The sequence below is a fragment of the Pecten maximus genome, chromosome 13 (assembly GCF_902652985.1).
Source record: "Pecten maximus chromosome 13, xPecMax1.1, whole genome shotgun sequence".
NCBI lineage: Eukaryota > Metazoa > Mollusca > Bivalvia > Pectinida > Pectinidae > Pecten > Pecten maximus.
The window spans coordinates 27,018,841-27,044,716 of record NC_047027.1 but is presented as its reverse complement, the minus strand read 5'-3'; the positions used below and the strand labels follow the sequence as shown (position 1 = coordinate 27,044,716).

The 25,876-nt window shown below is 37.6% G+C and overlaps 1 protein-coding gene across 2 annotated transcripts in view; it reads right to left on the bottom strand.

The window, feature by feature from the left end:
- LOC117340773 (ubiquitin carboxyl-terminal hydrolase 25-like) overlaps positions 1–25,876 on the bottom strand; it is a 31,988-nt gene that overhangs the window by 4,044 nt on the left and 2,068 nt on the right. Inside the window, exons 2-23 of one of the 2 annotated variants that reach the window (XM_033902541.1) lie at positions 25,431–25,613; positions 24,199–24,370; positions 23,703–23,832; positions 22,875–23,040; positions 22,098–22,178; positions 21,348–21,506; positions 20,886–20,977; positions 18,990–19,081; positions 18,488–18,636; positions 17,543–17,670; positions 17,096–17,191; positions 13,571–13,711; positions 12,784–12,986; positions 12,040–12,110; positions 11,136–11,361; positions 9,791–9,961; positions 9,354–9,508; positions 7,829–8,016; positions 7,126–7,201; positions 4,526–4,605; positions 3,986–4,112; positions 2,324–2,510 (exon numbers count right to left, since the gene is read on the bottom strand). In XM_033902541.1, coding sequence (XP_033758432.1) covers positions 2,324–2,510; positions 3,986–4,112; positions 4,526–4,605; positions 7,126–7,201; positions 7,829–8,016; positions 9,354–9,508; positions 9,791–9,961; positions 11,136–11,361; positions 12,040–12,110; positions 12,784–12,986; positions 13,571–13,711; positions 17,096–17,191; positions 17,543–17,670; positions 18,488–18,636; positions 18,990–19,081; positions 20,886–20,977; positions 21,348–21,506; positions 22,098–22,178; positions 22,875–23,040; positions 23,703–23,832; positions 24,199–24,370; positions 25,431–25,613 — 3,073 coding nt within the window. The remainder of the gene's footprint in view (positions 1–2,323; positions 2,511–3,985; positions 4,113–4,525; positions 4,606–7,125; positions 7,202–7,828; positions 8,017–9,353; positions 9,509–9,790; positions 9,962–11,135; positions 11,362–12,039; positions 12,111–12,783; positions 12,987–13,570; positions 13,712–17,095; positions 17,192–17,542; positions 17,671–18,487; positions 18,637–18,989; positions 19,082–20,885; positions 20,978–21,347; positions 21,507–22,097; positions 22,179–22,874; positions 23,041–23,702; positions 23,833–24,198; positions 24,371–25,430; positions 25,614–25,876) is intronic. The other variant, XM_033902542.1, reaches the window with a different exon arrangement.

Below are 25,876 nucleotides of genomic sequence, written 5' to 3'. Positions count from 1 at the left end.
AAATGACCACATTTGGCCCCGCCCTTCCGGCCCCTGGGGGTCAGCACCATCATTTGTACAATTTTGAATCCCCACCCCAAAGTTATGCTACCAGGCAAATATGAGCGATATCCATTGCTCAGTTTCAGAGAAGAAGTCGGTATCATCAATATAGCTATATTGACCCATTTTGGCCCCGCCCCTCAGGCCCCTTGGGGGTCAGTCCCATCATTTGTACAATTTTGAATCCCCACCCCAAAGTTATGCTACCAGGCAAATATGAGTGATGTCCATTGCTCGGTTCCAGAGAAGAAGTCGTTAATATCAATATAGCTATATTGACCCATTTTTGCCTCGCCCCTCAGGCCCCTAGGGGGACAGCACCACCATTTGTACAATTTTGAATCCCCACCCCATCGTGATGCTTCCAGACAAATAGGAGTAATATCCTTTGCTCGGTTTCAGAGAAGAAGTCGTTTATATCAATATAGCCAAATTGACCCCTTTTGGCCCCGCCCCTCAGACCCCTGGGGGTCAGCACCACCATTTGTACAATTTTGAATCCCCACCCCATAGTGATACTTCCAGACAAATAGGAGCAATATCGTTTGTTCGGTTTCAGAGAAGTTGTTTATATCAATATAGCCCAAATGACCACATTTGGCCCCGCCCTTCCGGCCCCTGGGGGTCAGCCCCATCATTTGTACAATTTTGAATCCCCACCCCAAAGTTATGCTACCAGGCAAATATGAGCGATATCCATTGCTCGGTTTCAGAGAAGAAGTCGGTATCATCAATATAGCTATATTGACCCATTTTGGCCCCGCCCCTCAGGCCCCTTGGGGGTCAGTCCCATCATTTGTACAATTTTGAATCCCCATCCCAAAGTGATGCTACCAGGCAAATATGAGTGATATCCATTGCTCGGTTCCAGAGAAGAAGTCGTTAATATCAATATAGCTATATTGACCCATTTTTGCCTCGCCCCTCAGGCCCCTAGGGGGTCAGCACCACCATTTGTACAATTTTGAATCCCCACCCCATAGTGATGCTTCCAGACAAATAGGAGCAATATCCTTTGATCGGTTTCAGAGAAGAAGTTGTTTATATCAATATAGCCAAATTGACCCCTTTTGGCCCCGCCCCTCAGGCCCCTGGGGGTCAGCACCACCATTTGTACAATTTTGAATCCCCACCCCATAGTGATACTTCCAGACAAATAGGAGCAATATCCTTTGCTCGGTTTCAGAGAAGAGGTCGTTTATATCAATATAGCCAAATTGACCCCTTTTGGCCCCGCCCCTCAGGCCCCTCGGGGGTCAGCCCCATCATTTGTACAATTTTGAGTCTCCTACCCATAGGGATGCTTCTGATCAAATTTGGTCAAATTCTGATCAGTGGTTATGAAGAAGAAGTCAATTGTTGACGGACGGACGGACGACGGACGATCGGACGGACGGACGACGGACGCCACGGTATGGCATAAGCTCACCTTGGTCCTTCGGACCAGGTGAGCTAAAAAATGTCGTAATTGAATAATATGGAATTAATGTTTTTACAAGCAACTATTTATCGTTTGAAAATAACTCCAAAATGTTCAAATAAGACATTTTACGCGAAAATTTTATTTCCAGGTCAAAGAAGATGGAAGCCCTGGGGGCCAAGGAAAATATCTTGTGGGTGGGGAGTAGTAGTCACGGTCTCAGGAGATGTAAACCCAGGGGGCCCAAGGAAAATATCTTGTGGGTTGGGAGAATACTGAAGATTACAGCGGAGATGAAAACCGAGAGTTATAAGATTCCCATAATAGTATATTTACATTACAACTTCATTGGTTACCTTTAATTTACATAATATGAATCAAGTTTCTTCTAGATATTTATATAAATCAATGCTTTTCATTCTCCTAAAATGACATTTCATTCATTGGTCACAATGATATATATAAAACAAGTAGTTGATCTGATCACTGGCCCTAGTGGCCAGCAGTCAAAGGGAGATAATTTTGATCTGTGTCTACAACTTGTTGGGGGAGATTTAATACAATAAATACATTTAACTTTTTTGTGTCGCCATCTTTTCCATTCACAAAATTTACTTTCTTTATGAAGATCATAGAAATTCATTAATCTTTTAGTGACAAGTACATGTCAATGTATTTTGTTTTGTTAAAATAAAATTTCATTCAATAATCACAATGATGTGTTTCAGCTAGTGCTGTAGTTTTTTCCTTTCTTTTTTCTCAGAAACGAGCCTCAAGATTTAGATTTTACTTATCAAACAAAACAGTTTTGAGGATTTATGTAACGACCGATCACCATTCAGGGTTATCAAGGACTCTTACCACTGATCTCCTGCCCGAGAAAGGCACACCACTTTTCCCTCACCACCTCCATGGCACTCGTATCCTCCTGTGAGGACGAGTGAGTCATTGGCTGTAGGCATGGCAACATGTGTGTGTTCATCGCTTGAAGGGTATCCGTCACGTCGTCTTGTTCCTGGAAACGGGCTGCCATCACAGTGTTGAGTTTCTGAGGGAAAAGATCTGATTTGTTACAATAGTATAGTCTTGTTTATCTATTATAGCCTTGTTTATTTAGTATCTAGCTCGTCTAATCCTGTTGTCTCACTATCTGACCCCAACTAATCCTGTTGTCTCACTATCCAGCTAAAAATAATCTTGTTGTTTCACTATCCAACCCCAACTAATCTTGTTGTTTCACTATCCGGCCCCAACTAATCCTGTTGTTTCACTATCCGACCCCAACTAATCTTGTTGTCTCACTATCCAGCTAAAAATAATCTTGTTGTTTCACTATCCGGCCCCAACTAATCCTGTTGTTTCACTATCGACCCCAACTAATCCTGTTGTCTCACTATCCGGCTCAAAATAATCCTGTTGTCTCACTATCCGACCACAACTAATCTTGTTGTCTCACTATCCGGCCCCAAATAATCTACCGTACTTTTGGATATTTTGGACTTTTGGATATTTTGGATATTGTTATATTTTTATTATTTGGTGCCTGGGGTGAATAGGCCAAAATTAAACACCAAAATTTCACGAAAAAAATCATCGGAAGAATATCTGGATTATAGCAACCGTCTTTTCCGCTTATTTACTACATACCCATTACTAGCTTCTGCGATCTGTGTTGATGTGTGTTGGAATATTGATTTTTGATAAAAACGTGTCAATAAAGGTATGTTTTCATCTAAATGTGTCATAAAATTCATTCATGTTGTTTTCATATTGATTGTTGTATTAGCTGTGTTCAATGACAAGTCGTGTCTCGATCAATCGATTAACTTGTCTACAAAGTGAAGACTGTTTTCCTGTGCAACCAGGTGAGACGAAATGCAAAAGACTTTCATAGCGTAATGAACAAACATATCAATTACATAACTACAGATAGGTGACAAAATTTATTACACCTAATGGTGAACACAAAAATTTGATGCACCAATATTTAACCACCCTATTTTGAGCAAAACGCGCCAAATTTTGGCAATGCCAAAATATCACAAAGTACGGTATTTGTCCCACTATCCAGCCCTGACTATTTCTGTTGTCATCACATAGAAAGCTAAAACTTTGAAAAAGTTACATCAATACAGTACCAGGGTGCACTCATAATCAGTTTCGATTACAAATATAGGCATACAGAGTTCACAAATGTCAGTGTGATCACAGACCCTCCAGTCAAAGGGAGATAATTTTCATTTTTGGTCAGCAATTTACTCAGTTCTGGTATTAGAGTAGATTTTAAATGAGAACAGATATACATCACTTCTATACTTTTTTATATATAATTTATTAAATTGATTAAGCTATAAGGTGATTTTGTACTCAAAAGGGCACAGTTTCTTAGGTTTAGATAAACATCAGGTTCTCTTTTATTTTCTCTTAAAATTCAACATTTTTTTGCTGAAGAAATTTAGAAAATACCAAATCCACTAAAACAATTAAGACTTTTCATTTCATCAAGGTCTTCTGTGCTCTTACCAGCATGCAGTGTCGTCTGTAATACATTACAAGCTTCTTAGAGAGTCCTCCATCACGTCCAAACTCGCTGAGCAATTTCCGATTATGGTCATAAAGGTGTAGAAAGTAAGGCATTGCTTTCTCATAGCTAGGAATAGAAGACAGTGTGATTATATATAACACCTAATCATAGAATTTCTTCATGTTAACTATGAGGGTTGAAATTTATTCCTACTTATAAATCTGATTAATAGACATGGATCTGGGGTCCTTAAACAATGAGACTTCAGTATTTAAATGTCTATTGTCAATGACGTATCAACATCTTATCTTTAAAACATGAAGACACACCCATTATAAATATTTTGATCAAATCAAAAGTTGAAATTTGGACTGTAAATATGATAGATATTCATACTTATGAAATGTTATGTGATATTATCTTTTTTTGTTGTGAAATTGAATACCCATTCACATGCAATAATACTTATAACAGTTACATTTATTTAAAAGCTGAGATAATCCTTTTTTAAAATGACTGATAATTAAAACCGAACTTACTTTTCCTCATTGTAGTAGCGAACACCTTGAATAAACCAATACACTAACTTTCGGAACTTGTCATATCTATCGTGCCAATGCTGAAATGAAGAAATGTCAAAAATCATTAATTAATTAAACTATTACGAAATATGTGCCATTTTGACTATGAACTAATCTGTAGGATAATTGGAGAAATGAGTAACAGAAATTGGAAATCTACCGGGTAGTTATATGGTATACTGTGTGGAGGGACGGTCTGTCTGTGGCCAGGACTACCGGGTAGTTATATGGTATACTGTGTGGAGGGACGGTCTGTCTGTGGACTACCGGGTAGTTATATGGTATACTGTGTGGAGGGACGGTCTGTCTGTGGCCAGGACTACCGGGTAGTTATGTGGTATACTGTGTCGAGGGACGGTCTGTCTGTGGACTACCGGGTAGTTATATGGTATACTGTGTCGAGGGACGGTCTGTCTGAGGGCTACTGGGTAGTTATATGGTATACTGTGTGGAGGGACGGTCTGTCTGTGGACTACATGGTAGATATATGGTATACTGTGTGGAGGGACGGTCTGTCTGTGGCTGGGACTACCGGGTAGTTATATGGTATACTGTGTCGAGGGACGGTCTGTCTGTGGACTACCGGGTAGTTATATGGTATACTGTGTCGAGGGACGGTCTGTCTGAGGGCTACTGGGTAGTTATATGGTATACTGTGTGGAGGGACGGTCTGTCTGTGGCTGGGACTACATGGTAGTTATATGGTATACTGTGTCGAGGGACAGTCTGTCTGTGGCCAGGACTACTGGTTAGTTATATGGTATACTGTGTCGAGGGACGGTCTGTCTGTGGCCAGGACTACTGGGTAGTTATATGGTATACTGTGAGGAGGGACGGTCTGTCTGTGGCCAGGACTACCGGGTAGTTATATGGTATACTGTGTCGAGGGACGGTCTGTCTGTGGCCAGGACTACCGGGTAGTTATATGGTATACTGTGTCGAGGGACGGTCTGTCTGTGGCCAGGACTACCGGGTAGTTATATGGTATACTGTGTCGAGGGACGGTCCGTCTGTGGCCAGGACTACAGGTTAGTTATATGGTATACTGTGTCAATGGACAGTTTGTCTGTGGCTGGGACTACATGGTAGTTATATGGTATACTGTGTGGAGGGACAGTCTGTCTGTGGCTGGGACTACATGGTAGTTATATGGTATACTGTGTCGAGGGACGGTCTGTCTGTGGCCAGGACTACCGGTTAGTTATATGGTATACTGTGTGGAGGGACAGTCTGTCTGTGGCTGGGACTACATGGTAGTTATATGGTATACTGTGTCGAGGGACGGTCCGTCTATGGCCAGGACTACAGGGTAGTTATATGGTATACTGTGTGGAGGGACGGTCTGTCTGTGGCCAGGACTACATGGTAGTTATATGGTATACTGTGTCGAGGGACGGTCCGTCTATGGCCAGGACTACAGGGTAGTTATATGGTATACTGTGTGGAGGGACGGTCTGTCTGTGGCCAGGACTACATGGTAGTTATATGGTATACTGTGTCGAGGGACGGTCTGTCTGTGGACTACCGGGTAGTTATATGGTATACTGTGTGGAGGGACGGTCTGTCTGTGGCCAGGACTACCGGTTAGTTATATGGTATACTGTGTCGAGGGACGGTCTGTCTGTGGCCAGGACTACCGGTTAGTTATATGGTATACTGTGTCGATGGACAGTCTGTCTGTGGCTGGGACTACATGGTAGTTATATGGTATACTGTGTGGAGGGACAGTCTGTCTGTGGCTGGGACTACATGGTAGTTATATGGTATACTGTGTCGAGGGACAGTCTGTCTGTGGCCAGGACTACCGGGTAGTTATATGGTATACTGTGTCGAGGGACAGTCTGTCTGTGGACTACCGGATAGTTATATGGTATACTGTGTGGAGGGACGGTCTGTCTGTGGACTACCGGATAGTTATATGGTATACTGTGTCGAGGGACAGTCTGTCTGTAGACTACCGGATAGTTATATGGTATACTGTGTCGAGGGACGGTCTGTCTGTGGCCAGGACTACCGGATAGTTATATGGTATACTGTGTCGAGGGACGGTCTGTCTGTGGCCAGGACTACCGGATAGTTATATGGTATACTGTGTGGAGGGACGGTCTGTCTGTGGACTACCGGATAGTTATATGGTATACTGTGTCGAGGGACAGTCTGTCTGTAGACTACCGGATAGTTATATGGTATACTGTGTCGAGGGACGGTCTGTCTGTGACCAGGACTGCCGGGTAGTTATATGGTATACTGTGTCGAGGGACAGTCTGTCTGTGGCCAGGACTACCGGGTAGTTATATGGTATACTGTGTCGAGGGACGGTCTGTCTGTGGACTACCGGGTAGTTATATGGTATACTGTGTCGAGGGACGGTCTGTCTGTGGCCAGGACTACATGGTAGTTATATGGTATACTGTGTGGAGGGACGGTCTGTCTGTGGCCAGGACTACCGGGTAGTTATATGGTATACTGTGTGGAGGGACGGTCTGTCTGTGGCCGGGACTACCGGATAGTTATATGGTATACTGTGTTGAGGGACGGTCTATCTTGCCAGTACTTACCTGGCACCTTTCCCGGTCATGCTTATCATTGTAATTATTCACTATCCGTAGTGCTGTGTTTTTCAAGGCCTTGTACCTACAGAAGAAAATAAGGTAAATCAGCATGGAATAGAAATCAAATTTAACTTGAAGTGTATATATCTCATCAGGTCCTTTCAGTTTAATGGGAAATTTAAAACTTTCATTCTGACATAAAAAAATTCTGAAAGAAAAAAAATGGAAAATCTAGAATTTTGAACATTTATATATGTTCTGTTTGTTTTGGCTAACTTAATCTTTTTTTCTGAAAACATGATGGCATAAGGATCTTGGCACCAACCAAATGAAATTGACTTCATAAAGTGAGCATAAAACTTGATCTACGGACTATATACGGATATTCTAGTGAAACTTCTTATCAACTTCAGATTTGTCGAACAGGGACCGCCTATAGAACTACAATTTATTTCAAATAGTACTACATACTGCATTTTATCTAACACCCATCAAGTATAGAATTTCTTTTTTTCTGGATTACTCCCATTGGATATATTTCACTGCAATATCCCTTCAGAATTGTGTAATAAAAAGAAATCATAATTCAAAATGGCTACTAGTGGCCATCTTGAATACTTGATACGATTTAAAAAATATTGATTATATACATTCTTATTATAACAAATTGATTTTTGGACCCTTCAGACGATAAAACCCTCCCTGGTACCTCTCTTCTGTGTCCAGTAGACCACAGTAGGCGACCTGTTCACACATGATCCGGTGACAAACACGCTCTTCTGCCTTACAGACTGTGAGGTACACCAAAGGGTGTTGCAGACGTGCATCTTCAATCGGTAGTTTGGTTTGGAGGGAACTAGCCACTTGTTTCACTCGCTTAAGCTCAGACTCAATCACCTGTAGAAAAATCATCATCATCATAAAACATGGCCATCTTTGACTGATTATCACTGGATACAGAGCGATTTGGAAGAGGCTGTTTTGCTTCTTAACTGTTTTGGTCATTGATTTTTGTTTGATGTCAACGTACGTCTCTTTGTGGTTTTGATATAATAATAGGTAGTAAGCTGTCATTGGGAAAGATTGGCCAGTGAATTGTTTCTCTGTATCAATGTTATCTTGTCTAATCTATAGAGAATGTCTTCAAGACATGAATATCTATGTAACCTAAGTTTTAAAATCTCGACCACAAATCTAAGTATTATAGATACTTTTTCTGTCTTTATGACGCTGGACAGAAATATTAAATGACGATGCCACAAAGGATTGTACAAAGACACAGATGACATAAGCTGTAAAATTGATTATCACAATTTCCTGAGTATTGCCCCCAACGTTAGATTGCCAACACAAGCCGAAATAATGTTTTTCTAGTTCAAAGTCTGAATATAGCCTACTCCGGTATATATGACTACAGTCGTTCTGCTCCATGATAAAGTTCTCACCATACAGCTGTTTTGTCCTTCTAGGACTTGTCAGTGGTACATATAGCCTAAAGCGACCATAGGTGGAGACCAAAACTCAAAATAGGTTAAAGGGAATGTCAACAAGCATGCTGGATATGTCCCCTAACGACCCCTGCTAAAAATAGTAACAGTGACCTTGATCCAAAAATCCTGAAACTTAAAATTGGTCTGTAGCTAATCATACTGAAGCTATATACCAACTTTAACCGAAGTACCGTGAAGCAAGGCTGAGGAAAGAGTGGATGGACTGACAGACAGACGGATGGAGAGGAGGAAACTTATAGTCTCCCTGGCTTCACCTGTATGAACTAAAACTATTAGATTTCTGGAGAATGCTTAATATGTATGTATATTCTGATCTGTGTCACTATTCAAATGAACTAAAACATGACAAGTATGTTACGATAAAACTCTAAAAAACTAAAAAAAGTACCAGCAGTGACTACCAACTGCAATCTCAAAGGTTTGTACAAAAGACACGAGGTATTCGCACCCTTCATAACACAACAAATACAACAATGTAAAGTGGAAAGACATGCTAATGACCAAAATTAGGATTTGACTTAGATTGAAAATTCCCTCTTGTCCAGTCAGTAATAGGCAAGACTGTATCTACTGTACAGTCACAATTACAATCTGAAATCCGGGTTTAATGACCATTACAGCTAGACTTATCCTTATACTGAGTTGTAAATTATTAGTATGCACTATAATTTCCTTCAGGAACAAGTGAGAGCTTTGGTGAGGTGACCTGACCACCATACATACACTATAAAGGGCTGGCTCCGGGTTCTTAATGTTGAACACGTCCTTGTCAACCACACTGGCCACAGCCTCCGCAGTGTCCGTCACGGAGAGTGATGCATGTACAGCCGGGTGGAACACAGTGGCAGTCTGGGTAGCAACTGTACTCGTACTAGCTACTTTAAACAGAAATATTGCCTTATTTAACCCTTTCACCCCTATAATCATGTTGGGAGTTCCCATTATAAATGTATGGTAGAGTCCATTTCAGTTTCTGAGGGTTGAAAAGGGTTAACCCACAATTCTTTATAAGGAAATTAACTAGAGTGGAAAAAACTTTGACTGACCCTGATATAGGTCTTTAGCATGAGCTACATCTGACTGTACGTGAAATATTTACAAAGAAAATACAATCTTAAATCAAATTTATTTTTCAGAAATTGTAAGTGATTATGACAGACCTGGTTTGTGTTCAGCTGCGGCTGCCGATTCTCCAGCAGCTTTTCTCGCCTGATCGTTGTCCCAGTCAAGGATTTCCTCCTCAAACTTCTTGTTATCTAGGATGACGGATTCCTTCAAGTCCTTTGGTAGACTGTCCAAATCCTTGCCTACTAAGTCAATATCTACCAGGTCTAAACAGAGAGCAAATATCACTGTACATTAGAATCAGAAACAATAACTGTTAACTATATAAATAATGTGGTCAGAAAACAGTGAAATCAGGTTTCCAGTCTGTCTTGGCAAATTTACACTTAAGATTTTAAAGTAAAATGTTAATTTTTTCTTATTTTTTTCACAAACAGAAGAATATCCACTTTTAAAAAGCTGTTAAGATATCTATACCTCTTAAATACTAGATTTGAATGAAAATGCATGATGATACAGATTTTAATTAAGATTTTTATTGTGACTCATTTGAGAAGTTCAGGTAGGAACAATAACGATTTGCAATATCTTAAGATATCTAACAATATCTACAATATATGTATGTATGGCTTTAAAACAGTTAAAGGGGGAATAACAATCTCTGGAGATTTTGATCACGATGAATAGATGAATGGACATGGAAGACACAACATGGCCTCTGGCAGAGTAAAAGACAGATTTCGACTGCAATGTGAAGTCTATAATTGTCAGGTAAGTTACATTGTCCTTACCTGTCTGTTGTAACTGTGAAGTCTATAATTGTCAGGTAAGTTAGATTGGTCCTTACCGGTCTGTTGTAACTGTGAAGTCTATAATTGTCAGGTAAGGTCTATAATTGTCAGGTAAGTTACATTGTTCTTACCTGTCTGTTGTAACTGTGAAGTCTATTATTGTCAGGTAAGTTACATTGTTCTTACCTGTCTGTTGTAACTGTGATGTCTATAATTATCAGGTAAGTTATATTGTCCTTACCTGTCTGGTGTAACTGTGAAGTCTATAATTGTCAGGTAAGTTAGATTGTCCCAGAATATCCTTACCTGTCTGTTGTAATTCTATAATTGTCAGGTAAGTTAGATTGTCCCAGAATATCCTTACCTGTCTGTTGTAACTGTGAAGTCTATAATTGTCAGGTAAGTTAGAGTGTCCTTACCTGTCTGTTGTAACTGTGAAGTCTATAATTGTCAGGTAAGTTAGATTGTCCTCACCTGTCTGTTGTAACTGTGAAGTCTATAATTGTCAGGTAAGTTAGAGTGTCCTTACCTGTCTGTTGTAACTGTGAAGTCTATAATTGTCAGGTAAGTTAGATTGTCCTTACCTGTCTGTTGTAACTGTCAAGTCTATAATTGTCAGGTAAGTTATAGTGCCACGGATCATCCTTACCTGTCTGTTGTAACTGTGACTTGTCCACATACATGAGACAATAAGCACTAGCGTTGTGGTACCCTCCGACACTCTCCTTGGCCAGCTCGTCCCACGAAGCTTCCGACACGGTGATGTCGTTAAACTTTAGCCACCTGTCTTTGGCAGTGTTATAGATATAGGCCCAGTAGTGACCCGACGCTGCCTGTCCTTCATGGACAAGGACCGCATGGAGCTGGTACGGGTACTGTCAACAGATAAAAGAACTTAAAATACTAAAGGCAAATTACAAGGACCAGGCCCTGCTTTCACGAAACTTCTTAACTCCGTTCTCAATTCTCAACTCTGAGTACATGCTTAACTTTAAGCAAATTCTTACTTCTCATTTCTCAGATTTTAAGTTGAGAACGGGCCAATATTTGAGAATGGTCCTGAGCATGCTTAAGTCTGTCACATCGTTCTTAAATATTTAAGAACGTGTTTGAAAAAGCCATTTTTAAGTACGAACTTAGCTTGAGAATTGAGAGTTAAGAATTGAGAAGTTTCGTGAAAGCCAGATCTCTCTTAATACTGGTAAATGACACCCTCCGACAGAGTTGTCTCCCTTCCTAGACGTCTTCTCAATGAAAACAGTATGTGTTAAACCAGAAGCAGTACTCCTAAGGGCAACTACCCTTAAACCAAAGTTAAATGTAAATTGATATCAACACCAAAGTAATGAAAATACTGAAGACCAATCAGAATTCACAAGGACCAGAGCTGGTCTGGGTACGGTCAACCCAAGGATGGGAGCTGAACCCGGTATTGTCAACACAGAGCCAAATATAGCCCTTGTAAACGTCTATCATCAATATTTAAACCTATTCTGTATGTAATTTTGAAAGTATTTATCCTATGATGAAGACAGAGGAGAATCCCAACTCACCCTCTGCATCGCCTCATCACTGTACATCCTGTTGACATTGTCCTCCAGTATGTTGATGTTGTCCTGTAACTCTGTGGAAAGATCAGAACTTAGTCGTGTCCTCTACAAGCCCATTTACATCAATACAAGTGGACTATTAACATCTCAACAAGCATGTGATTAGTCTTTGGTATATCACAACTAGCACTTGAGTTTAATTGTGACATTTCGGTGACTACTCTCTGCTATCTTCATCACACAAATAACTAGTTAATTATATGTACATAAGGACCCAAATTTGACCCCTGTGACCTTGAATATCGGTCAAGATTTATTTTTTTTGTGAATTCTGTCGTGCTTTTTCACAGGAATTTACCAGCTAAATATAATAATTCCAGGCATTTTGGTTTTGAGAAGAAGCCAGTTAAAGAACAAAGTTAAAGCCAGATGGAAAGACAGATGATAGATGATAGAGGACAGATGATAGAGGACCGATGATAGATGATAGAGGACAGATGATATATGACAGATGATAGAGGACCGATGATAGATAGGTGAGTGATAGAGGACAGATGACAGATGATAGATGACATATGATAGATGGCAGATAATAGATGACAGATAATAGATGACAGATGACAGATGATAGATGATAGATGCTGTACAACGGCATAAACTCACTATGGCTTTCTGACCAGGTAAGCTAAAAGCATATCTGCCACTGTTTTCTAAGTATGGGACATGTTTCCGTATTGCTGTACTTACCTCTCACGTCCTGTTCGACTTCCGTCCTCCAGCGATGGAGACAATCCTGTAACACTTGCAGCTCTCCGTCTGTGATGTGACGGGGGGCTGGGCTTGAGGTTACTCCTGACGTCCGGTGAGGGCGGGGAGGGGTTGCAGGGGTCATGGTGACGTCAGTCCCCGGGGACTTTACTGGGGAGGATTCAGTCACCATAGTGATATCACTGTAAGAGACAATCAATAATATCTGTCATGTTTGAAACAATCATTTCTTTCCTCAATTTAAATATTGTTGTTATACAACTAAAACACAATTATCTATTTAATTTTGTAACAAAATCACACTATTATTTCAAAGATCCTTGTCCTCCAGCACAACAGTCAATATAATACAACAGTCCAAGGGGAGATAATGCATTCCTCATACATAGATTTTTAATGATATTATACACAGTCATGTAAATCTATTATGAACTGTCTTAAGGTTTTCAATATTTCAAATTCACTGACTGATGCCTTATCCAAATTTTTTTGTAAGAATAATTTATCTAAAAATACATTTACTGCTTTTAATATGCAGTCTGTATTGCTACAAATCATGTTGAAATATAATCTACTTTTGCAAATTGTGTAACTTGGTAGTCTTTCTCTGAATGGAAAAAATTAACAACATAGATTCATCCTGAGACTAGGGAAAGAATACCTACTTTTGCAGATTGGGATATTCCTTTCTCACTGTTTAGAGGGAGCTTACATACTTTCATGGATTGAGGGATTCCATTTTACTATATAGAGGGAGTTGACCTACCTTTGTGGCTTAGGAGATTCCATTTCCACATCTTGGGGGAGACTAGAAAAGTGGTCTGGTTTACTTTGAGCAAACTCCAGAGCATAGGATAAGACATCTTGTAGTGGCACCTTCTTACTACCCGACCCGTAATGGTTAAATCTGAAACAGTCAACGCCATCATATCTTACCTAGAACTACCCGACCCTTAATGGTTAAATCTGAAACAGTCAACGCCATCATATCTTATCTAGAACTACCAGACCTGTAATGGTTAAATCTGAAACGGTCAACGTCATCATATCTTACCTAGAACTACCCGACCCATAATGGTTAAATCTGAAATGGGCAACGTCATCATATCTTACCTAGAACTACCCGACCCGTAATGGTTAAATCTGAAATGGGCAACGTCATCATATCTTACCTAGAACTACCCGACACGTATTGGTTAAATCTGAAACGGTCAACGTCATCATATCTTAGGCCACACCAAATTAATCAGTTGTTCTTCGGGAAACTGGTAAAAAAAATTGGGGCGAGCGAGCGAAATTTTTTTTTCTAGCAAAAAATTTCCATTTAGAGATTTCAAGAGGCGAAGTGTTCAAATGATGTGCGAGCGATATTTTTTTCCGTTATTTTTTTTTCCACCAAATGTTGGAAATAAACTGAATACCATATTGAACAGATGTTTGTGTCTATTTGTGATTAATTCAAGTACATGTATATCATGAAGTGATTTCATACACAAATAACTAAACAATTGTATGTAAAATCCAACAACAATTTAATACCTGATCTACTTGATCAAATCAAACTTAACACAGTTCTCTCATTTGTATGGAACAAATACCGGTATAATAGAAAATAATGTATGAAACAAAAGAAAATTGGCACAGAAAAAACAAAATCACTATATCATATATAATTATCTGGAACAAAAATAATAATAATACCATATAAAACAACAGAAAATTGGCATATTAGAAACATAATCATTAAAATGTATATGGCTATCCCAAAGTTAGCTATCTTTTAATGTTTTTGGGAATTCAGCATCTATCAAATATAATTGACACGTATTTAACAGTAAAACTAAGGGCTTTTCCAGTAAAACATCTACCCTACCCCAGGAGTCCATTTTTTTTAGGGGTACCACCCAAAGAATTTATTTAATTAATTTTAATACACAGAAGTAATTGGAGCGAAATCCAACCATGGACAGAGGTGAATTGTTTTGGAATCCTGGGGTCATTTAGATATTTTAATGGAATAGCCCTAATACTAAGAGGACAACTATAAATCTGTGAAATGATGAAATTGGAATAAAATAATTCCACATTTTCTTATTATTACTATGGAATACAAATAAAAAAATATCACATAGGTACTGACCTGGTTTAACAAAAAATATCATTCTTCAAAATAAAATAAATACTTTGATTATTACCACATTACAAAAAATGTAAAACTAACAAAACATGTAAAACTAGATACATAAAAAAGACTTTTCAGGTTTTTTTCATAAAAACATATTTAACAAAATGCAGTTTGGTAAATGGACGGAAAACAATACAGATCATAATCGCCTTCTTCCGAGCAAACTATGGATTTTACATCCATTCACACATCGCAGCATTGTTCTTTTACTTGAGATTGATACAGAATGTATTTTACATTAAAATATTATCACAAATAATGTTATCAAACTGCATGTCCTATCAGAATTTGTCAAGCATTGTATGATCAATATCTGATTTACACCTTTCGCTTTTTGACGTGTTTGATGTTGTATTTCCAAGGTGGTAGTTAATACTGCGAATAAAAAGGTCATAAAACGTTTCATTGTTCTCCGCTTCGATAGCTGTATTTAACATTAGTGCACCCGACCCCCTCTGTACACTTACTATAAAAATACCCATACTATTCCAAGAATTTACAGCAGACTATCCTCGTGCTAGGCCGGAGCCTTTCCGCCATTTTTTTCATCTCTGCATCAGGTATCAACGAAACGCTTGTTTGGGTCGGTGTTTCAAGCGTCGAAATGTGTTGTAATAACCGGAAAAAGAAGTCGGAAAACGGGAAAAAAAATCCGGATTTGACGATTTTTCCGGAGGTGCGGGAAAAATTTATTTTTATTTTTTTCTCGACTTTGATATTTTTGGAGCGGGATTCCCGACGAACAACTGATTAATTTGGTGTGGCCTTACCTAGAACTACCAGACACGTAATGGTTAAATCTGAAACGGTCAACGTCATCATTTCTTACCTAGAACTACCACACCTGTAATGGTTAAATCTGAAACGGTCAACATCATCATATCTTACCTAGAACTACCAGACACATAATGGTTAAACTGGAACAGTCCACGTCATCATATCTTACTTAGAACTACCAGACACGTAATGGTTAAATCTGATATGTTCTAAACAAAATTAGATTAATTCTCCTTCCACCATAGGAGTGTCGGTCATCTTACCACGATATATCTTAATGATCAATAAAATCAGATAGCTTTATGATCAATAGAATTAAATATACCTTTATGATCAATAGAATCAGATACCTTTACAATCAAAAGAATCAGATACCTTTACGATCAAAAGAATCAGATGCCTTTACGATCAAAAGAATCAGATGCCTTTACGATCAATAGAATCAGATGCCTTTACGATCAATAGAATCAGATGCCTTTACGATCAAAAGAATCAGATGCCTTTACGATCAAAAGAATCAGATACCTTTACGATCAAAAGAATCAGATACCTTTACGATCAAAAGAATCAGATGCCTTTACGATCAAAAGAATCAGATGCCTTTACGATCAAAAGAATCAGATGCCTTTACGATCAATAGAATCAGATGCCTTTACGATCAATAGAATCAGATGCCTTTGCGATCAATAGAATCAGATGCCTTTACGATCAATAGAATCAGATGCCTTTACGATCAATAGAATCAAATAGCTTGATGATCAATAGAATCAGATGCCTTTATTATCAATAGATTTAGATACCTTTATGATCAATAGAATCAGATTCCTTTAAGATCAATAGAATCGGATACCTTTATAATCAATAGAATCAGATACCCTTTTCAATAAAGCTAACTATGATATAAGTAAAGTACTACATTCTTTGCTGCAGTCATATTATTTTTCTTAACCTTAGATTATAGATTATGTAACCTTCATTTATCTTACAACAACCAGAAACAAGTTCTATCAACTTATATTAATCATGCCTGATGCCCCAGATGGAAGTCTGCGATGATTTTATTCAGGGAAAAACCCACAGGGTCAGGCAAGTGACCCCATACCTTTTGACGCCCAATCAGGGAATCGAACCCCGGCCGCCTAGTTGAGAGACAAGTGTTTTACCACTGTGCCATCCAACAAGCATTTAAATACCTTTACTACATAGACCATTTGCCTTAACAAAACATGTTACCAATATATATATTATGTATACTAAGGAGGCTGTGGATCTACCGATGATTGATACAAGAAGTACCATGGATAAATCGATAGATCCTGCCATACTTACTTGTTAAGCCTTGTATTAAGAATAGATAATTCCTCTCGTAGCTTTTTGACCTGTTCTCGTCTGTGTCTTGTTTCTATTTTGTTACAGCACATATACCTATAAATGAAACGTTCATCGTTACGAATCACATATACATATAAATGAAATGTTCATCATTACGAATCACATATACATATAAATGAAATGTTCATCATTACGAATCACATATACATATAAATGAAATGTTCATCATGACAGATCACATATATCTATAAATGAAACGTTCATCGTTCCCGATCACCAGACACAAATCGCTAATTTAATCATTATTAAGCCATTCTTCTTTCACACACAAGATTCCACGTTTTCTCACTTCACTCTGTTGAGTTATTTGATAGTTTGTATAACAATTAAAACACAGGACGACAATAGATCTTCCTTACACACATGGTCTAAACATCATCTCACCTGTCCATGTAGATCACCTGGGGAAATTCTATTTTATTGTGAATTTTCTCCGGTCGTCCTAATTGCTGATTAAATTGAAATCTAGATAATTCAAAAGTCAACACAGGCGGCAGTCGTGTAAACCAGAGCTGAAATAAAACAACAAGGCTTATTATTCAAGTGTGGAAAAATGATGTGATCGAAGTAGATACTTGAAATGATAAAATAAACAATCAGAAGAACAGCTGTACAAGACATATACAACATTACTGATAATACTAGTAGTAGTCCAATTCTCATGTTGTGTTGATATGTTACATCAAATAGCATACGCTGCTCTTATATTTACCTGCTATGATCAGGACTGTTTCATTAACCTCCATATAATGTACCTGGCTGTTAAGTTAACCTCCTGATAATGTACCTAGCTGTTATGTTTACCTCCTGACTAATAAATTATAACACATAACCAATAGTTACCTCCTGATAATGTACCTGACCATTACGTTTACCTCCTGTGGTATAATAAAACGTTACCAATAGTTACCTCCTGATAATGTACCTAGCTGTTATGTTTCCCTCCTGATAATGTACCTGGCTGTTATGTTTACCTCCTGATAACGTACCAAGCTGTTATGTTTACCTCCTGATAACGTACCAAGCTGTTATGTTTACCTCCTGATAATGTACCTAGCTGTTATGTTTACCTCCTGATAATGTACCTAGCTGTTATGTTTACCTCCTGATAATGTACCTAGCTGTTATGTTTCCCTCCTGATAATGTACCTAGCTGGTATGTTTCCCTCCTGATAATGTACCTAGCTATTACATTTCCCTCCTGATAATGTACCTAGCTATTACATTTCCCTCCTGATAATGTACCTAGCTATTACATTTCCCTCCTGATAATGTACATGGCCGCTATGTTTACCTCCTGCGGTATAATAACACGTTACCAATAGTTACCTCCTGACCAGATGTTTGCGTAGTGTTACCACTGATGGTTTCTATCACCCCCGGAGCAGTGGCAGCTTCTAAACTCTCGTGAACGTCCCGGAAACCATTTACTTGTAGAGGAAACTGGCCGAATGTCTCATCGTTACTAAAACCCTTACCTGTACATTCCATACAGAAAATAACATTGTTTAGTTATATAAACAAAATATTCTGAATAATAGTTTAGTTATATAAACAAAATATTCTGAATAATAGTTTAGTTATATGAACAAAATATTCTGAATAACAGTTTAGTAATATGAACAAAATTCAATTTCAATTTTAATGCTTTTAGTTAAGTCTTAATAAACTGATAAATATCTTACTTAATCAATTCATATTTTAACTATAGCTCTTATTCTTGTTTGTTTTAAACTTAAATGAAGATTTAAAAAATCTGTTAATCTAAAAATTAAAAAGTGACAGGATTCAAAAATAATAAAAATTTAAAAGAATGTCCGAACAGTCTTACCCTCATTTGTACCCTCGGCACGATACTGTCCGTAAAACAACTCTACCATGGGGTTCTTCATCTTCTTCGTATTGCTATCTCCCTCAGCACTTCTGCAACACAAACCAATACTGTGAAACATGGAATACAAGGGTATCAATCTTCAATTGCTTAACCATATCAAGATGGAATATTGCCCAGATATTGACAATATGTTAACGAATTGAACATAGATTTCTCTGATTAATAACTTTCTACTGTAAACAGTTCCAAATATTTCCTGATCAACTTATTATGACTTTCTACTTCCACATTTATTTTCTGAACAAGAATTATCAATGAATCATTCCCCCCCCCCCCCCCCAATAAAAAATTAGGCACTAAAACCATGTTTATACCTTTGTTATATACTCAATATCTATATTGCCGACAATGACAGGTTTAGCGTACCATCAAACAAGTATGAGTGCGTACATAAAAACTTTTGCTTAAAGAAATCAGTTTGTCACATACAGTTACAGCACTATCATTCTTTTTTATGACAAATGTCAGCTTCAGGACAGGTGACACATAAACACCTTCGCTTAAAGAATCAGCTTGTCACATACATTCACAGAGCTTTTTCTCACTGGTTTTGGAAGGGGCCTTTTTGTCTCATTTTGGGAAGAAAATAGTGAATTGGGATTTTTTTCGAGAACAACAAATTTTGGGAATTTAGCTTAAATATGAAATACAGTCAAACACCTGTCTATAGACACTATAGACAGGTTGCCTTTATAGACAGGTCAAAATTATTGCACCAACCAATTTACTTAAAACTGCCATAAAAAAATTGTCATTGAACAGGGCATTCAGAAGACCAGTCAGAAGTTAAATAAATGCATAAACTTTATAAATCTGAAGGGTTTAATATTTAATGGTTTTGTGGACCCAAAGACAAAATATAACTCAAAATGGTCTTATGGATACTTTTTTTAAAATATTTCGTTCTGAAATAATGCTATATGTATCTATCAAATTATCTCCCTTACTTTCATAAATAAAGAAAAAGAATACACAATAATTAATTAATTATATTTGTGTTACTACTAATTATTTTGTGTTATAGTCTTACTTCTTAAAACCAAAATATTTGTTTTCCTGACCCAAATTCAAATCCAGATATTTGTGTCAGTTTACGACTTTTTATTAGTATTGACTAATTAAAGATGGCGGCAGTACAAACGCTAGTACCGACAGCTACGATTAAGAAAGGCATTATTGGCTTTCATGTGAGTAAATCTTGTTGACAGATATGACCAGTGTTTGTTATTGAAGTGATGTATCCTAGTTGTAATCACAAAATTAACTGACCGTGTCAAATGAAGCCACCTGTGCACAGTTGTACTGTAATATCGACACGCATGGTGGCCCGACTCCTCTCTTACCAAGCCCCAGGCCAGGGCAGCTACAGTGATTATAGGCTAACAGGTGGTAGGGGTCTTTTGTTTATATACTCAGGCCAGGGTTGTGGTAGTCCTTTGTTTGTATAATCAAGCCAGGGTCGATGTGTCTGAATTTTCTGGGGATTTTATGAGGTATGACTGCCGAGAGCAGAAGATGGCCGACAGAAATCGGTCGCTATAGAAAACAAATTAGCGACCGTCGTTCCGAAATCACCTGTCGTTAGTCACATTAGACAGGTAGTCGCTATACAGAGGGTCGTTATATAGTAAAATTTCACGGGGAATCTTAAAACCGGTCGTTATAGACAGGCAGTCGTTATATACAGGAGGTCGTTAGAGCAGGTTTGACTGTAATTCCAATTTGACATGGGGCCGATTAATGGCCCCCAAAAGCCCTCAGAAAAAGCCCTGATTCACAACACTATTGTACTTTTTTTATGACAAATGCAGAACTGTTGTGAAGAGTACTCACTCTTGCTGTTCTGGGGAGGAGGGGCATGACGTGTCAGCTTTAAAAGCATCCTCTAGCCACTCCAGTAACTTATGTTGGAACTCGCTAACGTCCTGTAATGAAAAGGTTATAATGTATCAACATCTGTAATCATCAAAATAGTCATTTTACAAAGGAGATACATATGGGGGAAAGTACCCTTTTAATATTCATTAAATAATAGATAAAAATTTGCCAACTAATAAATAATAATATCATATAATTGCTTCCTGCTAGAAATATATATATTATGCTTGTGCTTGGAGGAGGGGGGGGGGGGGGTGTTTCCAAAAAATGGACATTAACAAACTTTAGGAAGATAAGAAAGTACAAGAATGTCTAAACAGATATGAGAATATGGAGAACAAATGCATCAATCCTACAATTTCAGACGGGAAAAAAAATCAAAGAACAAACTTAGTGAGAGACACTGGCGATATTTACCTGTTGACTCTCGCCTACTCCAGAAGAAGATGGTGAGGAGGAGAACGCCTCCTTCAGTATCTCCACAGCTTTAGAAGGATCTACATACTTCTTATGAGATCCGATCATTAACCCAAAAAGGTACCGTAGTTCTGTCATGAAGCGGAGATTTCTGGACTCCTGTAGATAAATCACTTGATCTTTTCAAATTATTGTTAACCATGCATTATCTTATTATGATTTTAATGAGAACTGCCAAAGTTTACAAATATTTTGATCCAAAGCATGTTTGATTTGAGAGAAAACTCAATATTGACACATAAATGATTAGTTTTTAGTTATACTGCTAATACAAATCAAAAGGCATGCAGGATTTTTTTTATCTATTTTCATATTTTGAGGTGTTGTAATTCTACAGTGAGTGCGGAGAATACAAACTGAGAAATATTAAACGTATTTGTCTTTTTTATATTCCTCATTTTGCCAGAAAGGTACAAAAATTAACTTGTTAGGACTTAAATTAAGTTTTCTTCATTGAACAAGAACAAAAACTTTCAGTAAAAAATACCATATTTACATTTCAAAACAAACAGGTTAAAATAAAGCATTCTGACAAAAACCCCAAAACTCTGAAAATATAAATTAAGTTCTGATATCAATACTTTCTAATCACTTCTCTTATTTTATAGAATTATTGTAAAATCTATAGAATTATTTATAAAATCTATCAAAACTGATTTATATATTTCCAGTCAATCTGATTACACTTACAGCTCCATTTCCTTGGTCAGATTCATTTGGCGAACGAAAATTCAGGACAAGGTGACGAAACCTTCGTATATGAAACAACGACTGAAAACACAACACAAATACTGAGTTAAAGAGATTTATAATTATTTTTCATAGAAGCCCCAGCCCTGCCGAAATTATTTTCAAAGACAGTCACAAGCAATCAGGTCTCTGCAGCACAAGTAAAAATACTACAAGTTTCTTATTGACATCTGCTTATTACTGGTCTAAAGTGAAGTTAATTTCATAAGAGTCCGCCCAAATATTTGATACGGTAAACATGTAAATTTACGCGAGGGGAAATTTACACTAATAACACAGAGTCCTTTTGATCGCGAAAATTTCCCCCACATGTATTATTTTGATATCAATTTGTGAAATCTCGAACTACAAATGAACGTGGACCGATCTTGTAAATTACCACAACACATATAGCTCACATATCAAAAACGCAAAATTAACCCCCCGTGAAAATAACCACATTTACAGTAGTCAAAATAATCATGTTTACATAAGAATAACAATATGTTTTCAATTGTATTAAAATTTCAGGTACCGCAAGAATTTATTTACTCTACTTTAGTTTCTTTACCAGCATATCTATCACTGCACATGTATAATTCATGTCCCGCATTCATTAAGGATCCTTACTCGGTATATCAGATACACTGCCCCATACACTACATACATCTTCTTTATACCCTCATTCTACATCTGATGCAGAGTAAAATGAACACTGATACTAAGTCAGAACACTACCTGTATGACAGCACTAAACCAGCAGGTATTGCCCACGTTTTTGAGTCCTACAGGACAATCCTCCTGTCTTTTCCTCTCGTGAGGGTTCAGAGGATCCACAAACCAGATATCTCCTCGCTTTCTCTTGGTACCAGCCTTACTCTCAGCTAAACTCTGCTCCAATACTCTGAAAACAAAAACATATGTAGCTTCTATTTGAGAATATATCACATTTTACTAAGTCTATGCCCCACAACATATTCACAGCATGCTAACAAATGTTACTTATTCATGTATACAATTCAGCCGATAAAGATCATTTTTGTAAGAAATGAAATATGCTTGGACAAACAGGAAAATTTTCAGAGAGAGTCCTATGTGCGTGACAAACAAGTATCCAAAGGGCCTGCATTGCTGATGAAGATATTTAAAAAATCACAGGAAAAAATATTGTTATTTCTAGTAATATAACAATTATTATTGCATTCAGATACTGCATCAAAATACCAAGGGGGGCAACTCTGTCTCTCTCTCTTCCTTTAGATAAGATTTCCTGGTCCCAAGGATGATTCATAGCAAATTAAGCACTTGACCGCAGCAGTTTGATATAAGTTGCTCTCAAATTCAGTAATTCTCCATTGCAAACTTTGTCAAATCAATTCATATGTACTGAAAAAGTTTTTAAATGTAAACCCACGTTTCCCTTACGTGACCTTTCTTTCAACATCCAAAAGTGGTCCATTCCTGATGAAGTGATACTTACATTGATAACTATCAATAACTTAGTGAATCTGTGACAATATTTGTAGATTTTTTTCTTCATGAATTTCAAACAAATTCATTTTATACCTGCTTATATCCTGTTCCTCGCGTGACACCTGCCCTCCCAGAATTCCTTGGGTATCTTGGAGACTGGCAACAATGGCTTTGTGTAGGTCACTGGTTGGTGCATTCTCATTGGTCAGATCTATAACATTTCCTGTAGCCAATCAGAGCAAGGTGGATAACTCTTGTCATCCTTAACAGTGCTTCCTGAATGAATAACTCGCGTTTTTTTCAGATGACAACTGGTTTCAGTATCAGAATATTCAGAAGTAAATAAAACACATAACACACTTTATAATGTGATGAAAAAAACTTAATTCCCTGAGAACGAATTTTGAAAAATATATAAATTTTGTATATCTCCAAATATTTTTGTAATTCATTCCCTCTAGAATTTATCATAGTAGTTATACCGAAAGACTTTCTATGAACTTTCATTTCTACCCCCCCCACCCCCTCACCCCATTGTATGTAATCATACTTTCTAACTTGTAAAACACCATAAACAATAAACATTTACCACTTTTCCTTGCTGTAGCTCCCTGTGTGCCAGCCTCTTGTGTTCCTTGTGTGGTAGTTTCCCTCTCAGAGGGAGGCAAGCGTGCCCTTGCATCTACAGTAGTCGTCCCAGCTTTTACTTCAGATGCCGCATCTTCTTGGACAACGATAGAGGGTACTGCTGTTGTGCCTGACTGTTAAACAAAATTTTATATACAACCATTAAATGGGTTCGGTAATATCTTCTTTCACCAGATATGATATTTCAATAATAATAGTGAATTAAACAATAGATTCATAATTCAGGGCTCAAAGTGGCGCCTATTTTAGTGGTCATGGTACCTGAAATCACCATTGGCGACCAGTTATTGACCTATAAGGTGCCTGCATGGCCATTAAAAAATTTGTGTAAATTTGCGATTTGGTTAATTTTTCAAAGGTTGCAGTGCATGCTAAATGAAATTCACAATTAAAAAAGTTTCAGAGATATCATACTGATCTAAGAATAAATTTAAAAGACATTTTTAAAAAAGTCAAAGACAACTAGGCCAGGCGATTAACTTTTCTAATTGGCGCCTAGATTTAATGACTTGGTATAGCTATAGCCAAATAGGCCACCTGGTAAAAATATCCACTTTGAACCCTGCATATTTCAATGATCTCTGTCAGTCTGACAGCCAGGTAATATTTTCTGCCTGACAATATGAAATAATTACTTTAAAACCTAATATTACAACAGTATTATTTTATTTCAAATTTTTTAAAACATAATTTATGTTTAAAACTGTTCAGGAGAATGTGATTTCAATAAAATTGTTATCAAGCATCTAACATTACGTGTTTTACCCTTTAAATCTATTAATACATGACCTTTTATGCCTCCATTAAATATCTTCAGTTTTGGAGAAAAAAAAAATTCCCTACCTACCAAAGTTCAAAACATAGGGTTGGGCAAGGGGAGACAGACATATTTTTAATTGTGGTCTAATTGTGAGCCACAACACAGACTAACAAATAATATACCCTATATATCTCCAACTGTACATATAAGGATATCATCATAAAAAGGCTAGAGTACAAATTAAAATTAACTAGAAGCCCATTATATATATGATATAAACATATTAAAGCGGATTCCACTGTATCTCAAATCTATAAAGTTACTGATACTGAATTCATTAAGAATTTGGATGGATAGCTGTAGAATGAGAATTCGTGATTCACAACAATTTTGTATCTCCAGTAGTGGATTACCTTTTTCTTTAAAGCTGGATTAACAAAGTCGTCAGCAAGCAGCATTGTTACAACATTCTCAATTTCATATTTCCCATCGCGGTCCTGACAGGCAGTTATGGCCCTCCTGATGACACGCTCATCATCTATACCAGTAATTTCCTTGATCTGGGCGTACACATAGTTCTCTTCCGCACTTCTTGGCTGAAGAAAAAAATTCTGACATTAAGATTTATATAAACAATGAACTTGTAGGAAAATAATTTTGAAATCTGATACAGAGAATGGGGTTGTGATAGTTCAGTCGGTAAGAGCGTTGGTCACGTAATCTTGGGTAAAGGTACAAGATGCATTTTGCATTTCCTGGGAGCTGAGAAACAGGCCAGTGTGTGCTGTGCATGTTGTGGTTGTGTCCTTGGGCAAGACACTTTACCCTTATTGCTATGGATATCATGTCACAGGCCCTC